Source organism: Panthera uncia, chromosome C2, assembly GCF_023721935.1.
Source record: "Panthera uncia isolate 11264 chromosome C2, Puncia_PCG_1.0, whole genome shotgun sequence".
NCBI classification, from domain to species: Eukaryota; Metazoa; Chordata; class Mammalia; order Carnivora; family Felidae; genus Panthera; species Panthera uncia.
Window position 1 is genome coordinate 85,601,795 of NC_064810.1, and position 13,744 is coordinate 85,615,538.

General features: G+C 38.5%; 1 protein-coding gene across 2 annotated transcripts in view; it reads right to left on the bottom strand.

The window, feature by feature from the left end:
* Positions 1-13,486, bottom strand: part of MFN1 (mitofusin 1) — a 35,247-nt gene extending 21,761 nt beyond the window's left edge. Inside the window, exons 1-7 of one of the 2 annotated variants that reach the window (XM_049629556.1) lie at positions 13,341-13,486; positions 12,177-12,295; positions 9,447-9,582; positions 8,450-8,612; positions 3,813-3,937; positions 2,424-2,532; positions 826-933 (exon numbers count right to left, since the gene is read on the bottom strand). In XM_049629556.1, the coding sequence (XP_049485513.1) occupies positions 826-933; positions 2,424-2,532; positions 3,813-3,937; positions 8,450-8,612; positions 9,447-9,582; positions 12,177-12,288 (753 nt within the window). In that variant the 5' untranslated portion in view covers positions 12,289-12,295; positions 13,341-13,486. The other variant, XM_049629555.1, reaches the window with a different exon arrangement.
* Between the last annotated feature and the right edge of the window lie 258 nt (positions 13,487-13,744).

Genomic DNA, 13,744 nt, shown 5'->3' on the forward strand with positions numbered 1-13,744 from the left:
GGCCATCACTAGCAGACTGAATAAATTTCAAATGTAGTTATTTATAGGCTGAAATATACAGTAATGAAATGCACTTTATGCACAAAGGTATGGACACATATCACAAATATAACGTTGAGCAAAAGAAAACTGGACACAAAAGTAGATACTATATATGATTCCATTACATGAAGCTGAATAACCAAAAAATTAATCAAGGGCATTAGAAGTCATGGTTAAGTGCTCATTCCTGCCAGAGGATGGAGGGGGTGCATTCTGAAGTGCTGCGAATGTTCTGCTTCTTGAGTTGGACACTTATGATCTGTATACTTTTCTGGTATGTTATACTTTAATAAAAAATTGTAACAAAGTTTCAAGATCTAAAATGATTACATGGGGGCGCCTGGGTGGTTCAGTCGGTTAAGCGGCCGACTTCGGCTCAGGTCACGATCTCGCGGTCCGTGAGTTCGAGCCCCGCGTCGGGCTCTGTGCTGACAGCTCAGAGCCTGGATCCTGTTTCAGATTCTGTGTCTCCCTCTCTCTCTGCCCCACCCCTGTTCATGCTCTGTTTCTCTCTGTCTCAAAAATAAATAAACGTTAAAAAAAAAAAATTTAAAAAATAAATAAATAAACAAATAAAATGATTACATGGTACTTCTATAACAGACTTTTCCTTCACAGTAGCTTAATATTCTGGTCTCTATCACGTATCCACTTCAGGGTTTCTATAATTACAGTCTTTTCTCAAGTAAGAGAACAGCTGCTTATGATGTTTTATTATATAAGGTATACTGTTTTCTCAGATAACAGTGTACATTACTATATTGCAAAACTTAAATAACTTACATCTTCCATATATTCTGGCTCTGATGCAGAGGCATCCCAACGATTATTCAAAATGAAAATGTTAGGTTTGGAAAGTCGCTCATTTACCTTGTGAAAAAACTGCTTTTCCTATAAAACATCAAATACCAGTGTTATGTTCACTTTTAACAGCTATTTTATATTTACATTTATAACTGAAGCTCTAATCTAAAAGTTTGAACCATTTAGACAACAGTGATTAATGCCCACTGATAAAGGATCCCAAAGCACTCTGAACATTAAGATTCTCAAAGGTGAGAATATTGTAAGAAGGCAAAAGTGAAGATTTTCTGCCCTTGCCATGAGTCTTTTGTGAAATTCAATTTAACAGATATTTATCTGTCTCTACTATTTGCTGAATACAATAGGTACCGCTGGATATAAACATATATTTTCAAAAAGCTACCTCAAATCTCTTTTAATGTTTAGACTAAGTAAATTAATAACAATTTAAGACCTGTGTACATCATAATAAACAACAGAGAAAGGTATGTGCCATAAATGCTGCAAATACATGCTTATTCAAAGAAGAGACATCATATCTAGCTAGAATTAGAATGCTTATTCAAAGAAGCATTCTTATTCAAAGAAGAGACACCATATCTAGCTAGAATTAGAAAAAGCTCCATTAAGAAAGTGGTGATAAAGATAAAGAGCTTAAAAGTACTGACAATGGCTTTCTGAAAGATGAGAAGCTGGGAGTAGGAGAACTGTGTGCAAAGAAGAGCATAAACAAAGACGGAGAAGTCAGAATGTACATCAAAGTTTGTTTACCCAAATAATGGAGTTACTCTAACAAAGATTTTAAACATAGATCTGTTTTTTTAATCATCAGACTATAAACTGTCTGTGCTGTCAGAGTAGCCTGGTCTATGTGGTAACGGATTATTGGAGAGCACACAACTAACAGTGACAAAACAGAGGTCTGGCTGGTAACACCTAGGTTATAAATGATCTTTGCCCATTTATATACTTTCCAGGAATAACAATTTTAAGAAAATCATACTATAGGTTTGGATATTAGATACCTATAAACTCGAGTTTATTTGGGATGAGTCTGGCTCTAGACATCCTCAAAAATCTGTGAAGTCTGAGAGCACTTTAGAATGCATATAGGTAAGCTGGAACCTAGTGTGTACATGGGTAAAGCTGGAAAAGGCTGACAAAACTAAAAATATGAAAAGCCTTGTCTGCCAGACATGAGGGTTGGGGGGCAGTGGTGAGGTGGGAGTGTTAAACATTATTCAAAAGGCTTAAGTCATCATCCTAACAATTCTCGTGCCCATTCCTTCCGAAACTGGCAAATAACCACAATCAATGTCAACAACATACATGTATCACACCTTGAATATAAAGATTTACTAGCAACTAGAGCCATCATTCCCTAGATTCCCAATGATACTCTGGGAACACTCAAGACCACAATCAGCTCTTCAGTCCCATGGAAACACAAACTCCTTTGCCCTCCCTTGATACCAGAGCTTCTTTCGAATCCAGGATCTGGATTTCCCTTACTTTTCAGAATTAACAGACACCATTTCATTTCCTACCATTCAAACATAATAATGATTAAATCCTACCGTGTTCATTAGTGTTGATTCAGAGTTTGCAACCAAAACGAAGACATCAGCATCTAAGCAAAATTTATCAATCCAGCTATCCAGCTCTGTAGTGACATCTGTACCCGGACTAATGGAAATAAGATAAACTTGTATTATATAATAATATTTTTTAAAAAGAAAATGTGATTATAGAAAGAATTCTTTTAACTTTTATAAATTGTTTGAAGTCTAAAAACTATTTCTACCAGTTTTCAGCACAAAGCCTAAGAGATTTACTTTCTCATGTATAAGAGAGCATTTGTGGCAAGGTGAGTCTCTGTTTTATAAACTTCTATATTTATTCTGCTGACAAGGAACTCTCAGAGCCTAGCCAATTAACAACAAGTGCTAAAAAATTTTACTTACTGAAGACAACCTTATAATTTTTGATAAAGCAAGTAACATGGTCACTATTTTAATCTTTCAAATCTTTATGCTCTGAAAGGATGAAAAATAAGTACTGAAAAAAAACAGGCAAATAGGTAACAAAAATGAACGTGCAAGCACCCATGTCCAGTACAGCTCAGTAAATACTGCAGTGCTCGTGAGCATAAAGAATAAAACACCCTCTGCTAGGCATAACTTTAATATATAATTGATACCATAAAAATTATAACGCAACTGTCCATACACTGGTTTGATGTATCCCTGTAACAAGGTGGCAAGATGACAGGCGGGGTCATGGATATAGTCTGGTCATGAAATAAAGCAAAATTAAAAGCTCATCACCAGAACCAACATGGTTTCCAGAGAATGCTAAAATTTTAACTGAAGAAAACAAAAGAGCATACCAAAACTTTAAAAAAATCATTTAACTACCTTTTTTGGTAGGACATTGCTTAGATATACATTATCATTTTATTAAACACCAATGTAGCAAAAAACACATAGTAAATGAAGACTAATCAGCAGAGTTGAAAAAAAATTCCCAAAGTACTTAATTCTTGAACCATGAAAAGTTATGTGAACTGTCCAGGAAAGTTATTTTGGGAAACTTGGTCTCAAGAATGAATTTATTACTAGTTAAAAACTTTACCTATCAGAGTTATCTTTATCTCTCTGGTTATTTAGAATTAGACAATCTGCAAGGTCCAGCTATTTATCCAAACTACAGTCAATATAGAGGGGGAAAACAAAGTGGCTATCCTTGAAATTTCTTGTAATAGAATTAGACTGGGAAACTGGCACTTTATGTAACCAATAAAAAATAAAACCAATACCTTATGTGTCCTTTAACAATCTAGCAAATGAGAACAAAGCAGCAATTGAGCACTTAAATTTTTATGTGTTACATGCTAAAACAAGCAGTATTATTCTATTAAATGAATCTTTAAAGGAGAAAACCAATTCATATGTATGTAATTTTACCTGTCCACTAAAACCAGGTCATCTCTCAAGAGGGCACATTTTGCCTTTGGCCAAAATACATGCACAAGACAGCCAGCTTTCAAGTCTTTATCCATATGAAGGGCATGGGCCAGCTGATTAACTGTCTAAAGTAGAAGAGAAAGAAAATACAAAACTGTGCTTATAATAAAATTCAATAAAAAACACTATGATTTGGGGCGTTCACTTTTGCAAAACATGTATAAAAAGCAGAAGTTTAAATAACTTGAAATAAAACCATCTCAGCAATCTTGAGAAAATGAGTTTTAGAATTACCAAGTAGAAAAAAAATGGAACCCTTGAAACAGTTTACTCATATCATTCTGCACAAATAATCAGAGCTGGTAACATTCTAAATGTCCAACAAATGACCTCTGGCAATGGAATCCTATGCAACTCTTGAAGCTGATATTATATATATGAAAACAAATTCACAATATATTAAAAGAAGTCAAAATAGCACATATGAAACCATTTTGTTTACAAAATACTGAGAAACACACATTTAACTCTATACCAAAGGCAAGGACTTCCACTGGTTTTGGGAAGCATGTGAGTTTTGGAAATACCGTTAGTATTTTCTGTCTCTTCTAAAATGTATTGCCTTTTTTTTAAATTATTTTTTTAATGTTAACTTATTCTTGAGAGAGACAGAGTGTGAGTGGGGGAGGAGCAGAGGGACACAGAATCTGAAGCAGGCTCCAGGCTCTGAGCTGTCAGCACAGAGCCCTGTGGGGCTTGAACTCACGAGCCATGAGTGACCTGAGCTGAAGTCGGATGCTTAATCAACTGAGCCACCCAGGCGCCCCTAAAATGTATTGCTTAATAAGGGGTGAAAATAGAAGAAACGTCATTATTAACAAAGGTTTAAAAACACCAGAGTAATAATAAGACCAAAGTGAGGCACCTGGGTGGGTCAATCAGTTAAGCATCTGGCTCTCGGGTTTTGGCTTAGGTTATGATCTCATGGTTTGTGGATTCGAGCCTCACACTGGGCTCTGCGCTGACAGCGTGGAGCCTGCTTGAGATTTTCTCTCCCTCTCTCTCTCTACCTGTCCCTGGCTCTCTCTCAAAATAAATAAACTTAAAAAGAAAAAACACCCAAAGCAATATGAGAAGTTCAATACATACTTTTTTAATAAAGGATTTTTCTCACCAGGCACTTACTCACATAAGCATGTTTAACATCAATGACTATACCTTCTCTTTCCATTTAAACTCACTAAAATATTTCTATTTCTCAAGATAACTTCTGAGATATACTAATTTACTAATGTGTTACTTTAGTATCTTTCATGTGTACATGTTAAATACACAATAAATACAAAGAGCTTAATATAAAATTAATATTCAAGGGGCGACTGGGTGGCTCAGCCAGTTGAGCACCCAACTCCTGATTTCCGCTCAGGTTGTGATCTCATGGTTTGTGGGATCGAGCCCTGAGTCAGGCTATGCACTGACAGCGAGGAACCTGCTTGGGATTTTCCCTCCCCCTCTCCCTCTACCCCTCCTACACTTCCATGGTCTCATTCTCTCTCTCAAATAAATAAACATTAAAAAATTTTTTTGTTTTCCATTAAAAACACCAGGGCACCTGAGTGGCTCAGTCAGTTAAGCATCTGACTTCAGCTCAGATCATGATCTCATGGTCCATGGGTTTGAGCCTCAAGTCAAGCCCTGTGCTGACAGCTCAGAGCCTGGAGCCTGCTTCTGATTCTGTGTCTCCCTCTCTCTCTCTCTCTCTCTCTGCTCTCCCCTGCTCATGCGCACTCTCTCTAAAATAAACATTAAAAAAAAATATTTAAAGTAAAATTAATATTCAAGGAAAGGGCACCAGCACACATATCTTTACAATTAATCTGTGCTTTGTATCCAATTTTAAAGGGAAACATCTATTTTCAAATGGGCACAATAGTCCTGATCAGGGTTGAAGTGAATCTTCACAGTGACAATGTTAGCTAGGTTTTAGTTTTGTTTGCTTTCATCAACTTTTTGATAGAATTATAAATGTGTACCAATGTCTTGATGCCTGGTCTATAAAATTAAGATAATAAAAAGCACCTATCTGATATAGTTGTGGTATGACTGGAGTTACTGCAGGTATTTAGAATAGTGTTTGGTACTTAGCAAGTGCGCAATAAAGTATTAGCTGTAATTAGTGCATTTCTTTTACTTTTTTTTAATGCTTATTTATTTTTGAGAGAGAGAGAGAGGAAATCTGAAGTAGGCTCCAGGCTCTGAGCTGTCAGCAGAGAGCCTGACGCAGGACTTGAACCCACAAGCTGTAAGATCATGACCTGAGCTGAAGTCCAACACAGATGTGTGCCCCAGGCATTTCTTTTACTAAGGAAAACTATTACAGCATGAAACTCAAAGTCTATACTTTAACATAGGCCACTGCTTGAGGTGAACAAATTTAAATTTTGGAGTAGGGGAGAGGAGGACAAGAGTATGAAGGATTGGAAGTAGAGAGCACAGACCAAGAAATAGGAGGTAACTACTTTAAGGATCTAAAGCCACAGGTAGTTTGAATTTTGATTTGGTAAAAACTTGATCACAAAATAAATGATTCCTTCATTTATATGGGTTAAAAGTTTGAAAATATTTTCAGAGGGGTGCCTGGGTGGCTCAGTCAGTTAAGCATCTGACTTTGGCTCAGGTCATGATCTCACAGCTTGTGAGTTCAAGCCCCACATCAGGTTCTGTGCTGATAGTATGGAGCCTGCTTCAGACTCTCTGTCTCTCTCTCTCTCAAAAATAAATAAAAAATAAAACATTAAAAAAATTTTCACAAACATCACCTCCTTTATTCCTTCTAACTAATCTGAAGAGTATTACACAGATGAAGTTACCTGAGCTAGCTCAAACAACAAACTCACAGAACAAGAACTAGACCGATGAATTCAACTCAGTTTTGCAAAAATTAAAACAGCATGGATCTTTAAACACTGAACTTTTGCACTTGTGGAAGAGATCTTAAGACACAAGTGGATGGGGCACCTGGGTGGCTCAGTCGGTTAAGCGGCCGACTTCTGCTCAGGTCATGATCTCGCAGTCCATGAGTTCGAGCCCCGCGTCAGGCTCTGTGCTGACAGCTCAAGGCCTGGAGCCTGTCTCAGATTCTGTGTCTCCCTCTCTCTGACCCTCCCCTGTTCGTGCTCTGATTCTCCCTGTCTCAAAAATAAATAAAACGTTAAAAAAATAAAAATAAATAAAAGACTCAAGTGGAAAAAAGAAAAGACTTAAGAAAGTGATCATAGGGGCGCCTGGGTGGCTCAGTCGGTTAAGTTTCCGACTTCGGCTCAGGTCATGATCTCATGATCCGTGAGTTCGAGCCTCGCGTCGGGCTCTGTGCTGACAGCTCAGAGCCTGGAGCCCGTTTCAGATTCTGTGTCTCCCTCTCTCTCTGCCCCTCCCCTGTTCATGCTCTGTCTCTGTCTCAAAAATAAATAAACGTTAAAAAAAAAAAAAAAAGAAAGAAAGTGATCATAATGAGAAACACTTTTTTCTTTTGGCTGAAGGAACTTAGTGGCACTGAACTCCTTAAGAAATTTATTAAAAAAGGGGCACCTGAGTGGCTCAGTAGGTTAAACATCTGTTTTTTTAATTTTTTATTTAAAAAAAAATTTTTTTAATGTTTTATTTATTTTTGAGACAGAGAGAGACAGCATGAGCAGGGGAGGGGCAGAGAGAGAGGGAGACACAGAATCCGAAGCAGGCTCCAGAGCTGCTTTAGTACAGAGCCCAACGTGGGGCTTGAACTCACAAACAGCAAGATTATGACCTGAGCCAAAGTTGGATGCTCAACCGACTGAGCCACCCAGGCGCCCCTTTTTTTTTTTTTTTTAATGTTTGTTTATTTATTTTGAGAGAGAGTAGGCGAGGGGAGGGGCAGAGAGAGATGGAGAGAGAGAATCCCAAGCAGGCTTAACATTAAGAGGATGGAGCCTGATGTGGGCATGATCCCAGAGACTGAGATCATGACCTGAGCTAAAATCAAGAGTTGGATCTTTGACTGAGCCACTCAGGCACCCCATGCATCCAACTCTTGATCTCAGCTCAGGTCTTGAGCTCAGGGTCGTGAGTTCAAGCCCTATGTTGGGCTCCATGTAAGGCATGGAGTCTACTTAAGAAATTTATGAAAAGTAGGGAATTGTCACTGACCCTTATCTGATAAAACTATTACATTTATTCACGAATGTGTTTATTAATACTCCAAAGATAAAACAGTTTCTAAAGACACAGACATGCATCAAACACATGCCAAGGCCCAATTTTTTAAACAAATTTTTTTTTTTAAAAGATGAGAGTAGATGAGATTAAACAGCAACAATACACTTCAATAATGTTATTTTCAGAACATTATTTTTAAAATGTAATAAACTTTTAACTCTAGTTTACTTTAAGGGCATATTTTATTTTTCTAATAATTTAGCTCTGAAGCAAAGGAATTTTACAGAATTCAAAATATTAGTGATGGCTTTAAAAGCTATGAATTAAAACATCAGTAGTTCTTCTATCTCTAGCAATGCAGACATCCTACAAAAAAATTTTTAAAAAGAACAAGTTAAGGGCATTATTTCAGGTACATTATGTTGCTAACAGTCAAAATATTATACCTTCACGCTCTTTTTTTCATCTGATCCTTCTGTCATAAGATAGGCTTTATCTCCATCAGTTCCTTCAACACTCAGGAAGCAATTGGTTGTATGGCCAATCCCACTAGGGAGGACTTTATCCCACAACATTGCATTGATAACAGAGCTCTTCCCACTGCTTGTCCTGAAGAATGAATATATAAAATCATGAAGACAAAATAGAACAGTAAAAACTTCAGAGAATAAATGAGAAGAAATACTTTAGACGCAGCGGTCAGGAAAGGTTTCTGAGGTTGTAACATTTAGGAAAGGTTTGAAAACTGAGAAAGAGCCAGACATAGATAAAACAAGGCAAAGGGAATTCTAGGTACAGGAAATCCCAAGTGCTAAAAAAAGCCCCAAGATGGATTTAAAAGGCCTACAAGTTAGTTTAGTGAGTAAATAAATGCTTCTGTTGATACACAGCACATATTTGAGCAAACAAGTATGGGCCTAGTCATTTGTTTTTGTATCCCTAGTGCCTCATACAGTGCATGCCACAAAGGAAGTTAACAAATGATTCCTAAATGAACATATAAGCTGTGGCAGAGATCACACTATCATCTCAACAGTTATGTTAACAAATGACTCTTCCTACTCTCCCTCTCTCTGGGAATCGTGGGGCTGAGAATTCTTTCGGAAGACATACCTGGTAATAAGAGAACTTTTAAAAAGTCAAAAATTATGCATATCATTAACCTGTATTTCTATGCTTAGGATTTGGCTAAGAATCCAATTCTTAGAGATGAGCATCCTTAAAAAATAAAAATATGACCTTCATAAAGCCTTTTATACCAAGAACTAAAATGAACAAATTCTTTTAGATGCTAATAGCTTTAGCATTTAACACAAGGAGAAACTCTTACAGGGAGAAGGGGGAGAACCATCCCTTGCTGAAACATCAGAAACAAAGTTGTGGATAGGACTTAGAAAACCTGATTTCTGGAAACTACCCTTGAGAGAAATAATAAAGGATTACCTGCCAAAAAATGCCACTTTCATATGCCTCCGAGACAGCACCTCACCAATGATGGAAAGCTTGTTTTTATAACCCTGTATTTCTATCAGATCATCCTCAGTAGCTATTTGATCAAGTTCTGGATTCTTGTATGTTGCTACAAAATTGAAATGGTGTTAGAAAAAGTGGTAAAGATGAACATTAAGTGAATTATACAAAGGAATAGCTAAGATATGCATATATTTTGGCTTTGCTCTGTATTAATGTGGCCATTTAAAAAGTAAAAATGCCATACTATCTGAATATTTGGCAAAAGGTGAATACTTTATTGCAACAGGTCATAAGAATCCTGCCCCAAAAAAGCTTCAAAATTATTAAAAATTATAGAGGCCCAGTCCAAAGGGTATTTATTATTCACCTAAGTCTCAAAAATACAAGATACTCATCTCAGACAGGGACACCTGGGTGGCTTAATCGGTTAAGCATCTGATTTTAGTTCAGGTCATGATCTCATGGTTCATGGGGTCGAGCCTGCTTGGGGTTCTCTCATTCCCCTTCCCTCTCTGCCCCTCACCCACTCACACGCACACTGTCACTCAAAATGACTAAACTAAAAAAACAAAAACAAAAACACCCATCTAAGACAAAAATGTTTTTCTGAACAGAGAAATTAGAACCTAATTATCTACCTATTATTGTTCCATCCTGACTAAAGGGAAAAGAGGGATCCACATACTAAGAAATAGCGAGGTTTGTGAATGGCCACCCCTATAAAATAAAGATATGGTTCAAGTGGGTCTTCAAGCTAGGTAAGACATCGCTACCTTAAAACTTCTTGTCTTCTCAGAGGAATGGAGCAAAACAGCTCATTTAACATAAAAAGAGAATTACCAACTATATCCTACTCCAGTCAGGCTAGAGGTAACTGCTCATCCCAGACATAACCTCTTGTCCTCCAAGGATGGGGGCGGGGGGAAAAACTTGGGTGTGAAAAGCAGAAGCCTTTCAGTTTTGTTTATATTTCAGGAACATACACTTTTACATTTACATATATATTTTAAGTGGTTACTACAGTATCCATTACAGACAGTTTTCTATTTTTTATCTTTTTTTATTGAAGTATAGTTGACTTACAATGTTGTATTAACTTCACCCCAGTGAACTGACAACTTACATTTTCATTATCTCATTTTAAAGGTAAAAACATGGAGATTCGTTTGGCTATCTGGTACTAATGAGACACACACACACTGACACAGCTTACCCAGTGCTCATCTAATTAAACTCCAGCTTTTACAAATCTCATCATCCTTTTCAAGCACATTAGTAAAATATATGCAATTAGGTGAATAAAGATGAGACTGGATTAAGTATCATTACATTCACCTTGTTTTTCATGTTATTCTTTCTCTTCTATGTTCTTCCTAATTTATCTTTTTGTCTCTTTTTTGCAAGAGATTTTCTGTGAGATTGTAAAAGCAGTAAAATTGAACTCGGACTATAAAGCTGTCATTCACTAGCTCCTAATATTATGCTCAATCTATAATGGGTTCAACACATAGAAGATATTGCATTTAATTTCACTTCCCATCAACTTTGTTTTGAGTATACATAGCTGACCTATCAACTTTTTAAAAACAATTTAAAAGTCACTGTGCCAGCTCAAATTCTTTCAAAACTGGAAACAGAGATTCGATACCATTACTTTTTTCCCCTCTCATTCAACAAAACTTGAATTGTGTCAGGTTTGGTGATAAGGACGCAATAATAAGGCATGATCCCTATCCTCAAGCTAAAAATCTGGTGAGGGAGGGTTAGGAGGGACAAGGACAAAGTTTGATTTTACCAACCTACCAAATGTTTCCTCACAGTCACTGGAGAAGTTTATAAAATCCCTCCCTTTTCATTGTACCGTTGATGGTCATGTAATCTTAGGAACCAGAAAATATTTCAACAGTTCTCTCCAAAGCAGTATTCCCTAATAAGACATTCCTCACCAACATTGAACAGTGACACTCAAAGAAAATTTCTTTTGCCCTTTCCCCACCGAATTCCAGCCTCATTTGAGAAGATAAGATAGGTCTGAGATCTAGGCTGACAGCTGACTTGGGGAAAAGAGAGGTATAATAGCTTAAATGTGGGCTGCCTGACTTTTAAGTCTGGGCATTTACTAGCTAGGTGCTCTTGGGCAAGTTGCTTAAATTTTCTGTGTCTTGGTTTCTTCATCTTTAAAATAATTATAATTAAAATCTGTTCCAGTGTTGATATTTAATGCATTATTGATATAATAAAGTGCTTAGAATAGTACCTCACATGCAAGCACTTATTTCTTAAGTTGTTATTAATAACATTTAATCTTCCTCTTATGGAGGGCAAAAATGGGTTTTGTTATGGCATCTCTCCTAGATTATTAACACAATGCCTTATATATGCGTTCTGTAACTAAGGGTGAAAAGGATAAAACACCTTATTTTCTTTAAAAAAATTTTTTTTGTTTTTAATGTTTATTTTTGAGAGAGACAGAGCATGAGTGGGGGAGGGACAGAGAGAGAGGGAGACACAGAATCTGAAACGGGCTCCAGGCTCTGAGCTGTCAGCACAGAGCCCAACATGGGGCTTGAACCGACAAACATTGAGATCATGACGTGAGCCGAAATGGAGCGCTTAACCAACTGAGCCACCCAAGTGCCCCACCTTCATATTTTTCATATATTCTCAACAGTAGTATTTAAAAAACTTAGAGAAACTAACCTTCAACAAAATGGGATCCTTCAGTAACAAACTCCAGTAATTGGTCAAAGATTGCAGTAATTGCCTTCTTAGCCAGCACAAAGTGCTTCAGTGGAGAAGCAGTTTCCGCCATTATGTTACTGGGGAAAGAAAATAAAAGTTAGAAAGCACAAATTAAACTATATGATAAAGACATGCAAGTGAATGACACCTTCCTGCCACATTAATTCCCCAGTAAAATAAACTGCCAAAATACTTTGAGATAATTTTATTTTGGGGAGAAGTGTTTTAAACTTGTGATACTCCACCAAAATAAGTTAACTCTATTGGACAAAACCTTGGTTGCCAATTTCTACTTTATTTCCCTTTGGTGAAGATGAAACTAATTGTGGCTAAATTGTGACTACTCCCAACTCTTAGGCACATCAAGGAACAGGGTTAGCAAGAAGGAGCAAGTTCACAAACAAGTTTCTCAACCTGGAGCTCTAGAGGGTGGAGGTGGATACAGAGTGAGGAAATAAAATTCCAAGATCATAATGTAATACTGACACTTAAAAAAAAAAAACAAAAAACCTCTCATCACAACAAGTAAACGCGACCATTAACGTTTCCAGCCAAAGTACCAAGAACTTCAAGGAATTTAAGTTCAAAAATTTTTTTCTGGCAACTTCTCACGAAAAAGACACTAAACAAAAACGACTACACGCCAGTCCTTTCCTGCTGTGTATGCGTGTGGAATGAAACGGAGTGGCCATGAAAAAAGAGCTGAGCCTTCCCGAGGGTCAGGAAATGACTGAGTGAAGGAGCTGCGTGGGAAAACCGGGGTGAGGGCAACGAGCCGGCTCAGTCGGGTGTGAACACCTACCTTGGGGAAAGGCCTTCCACACCGGGCGCTGGAACCCCGCTCGCAGAGCTAAGGGCCGGACCTCACCGCTGTCCCGAGTGCGCCAGCCCCGGACCGGGTTCCCCAGCCCCCGGGCTTCAGGCCCGAGCCTCGCGGGCTCCGCCGGCCCCACACGGCCGATGGCCCCGTTGGCAGACCTGCCGGCTAGCTGCTTTCACGCAGAACCGCGGCGGCGCCTCGTCACACAGCTCCCGCGCGACTCTCCGCCCCCTGTCCCTGGCCTCACGAAGGTCACCCAAAGCGAAGTGAAGCGGCCGGCAGCCGAGGCAGGAAGCACTCACACTGTCCCGGCTCCGGCTTGTCACCCGCCAACCGCAAACCAGCCTCAGCCCTTAGGCCTCCTCAGCCTCCCTAGAGGGGCCGGGAGGCGGAGAAGGGGTAGGAGGGGGTGCCAAAAGGGCGGTCACTTCCGGTCTCTTGTCCTCCCCTATTTTGTTTGGTTCCGTGACCGGAAGTGCATCTACGCTGAGCGCCATTTTTCTTAAGGGCAGAAGGCAGGTCCTGTTGAGGTTAAGGAATGCTACCGGAATTGTTTTCCATTTCCCCCGTATTTCTGCCTTCCGTCTCTTCTCCCTTCAAAGTCTTCAGAGCTCTGTCTAGTTTAGGCGTGGGTAGCTTCTAGCGTAGCGAGGGAGAGCTAAAAGGAGTTGGGGTGAAGTGGAATGACGTGGGGTTAGGACTGCCA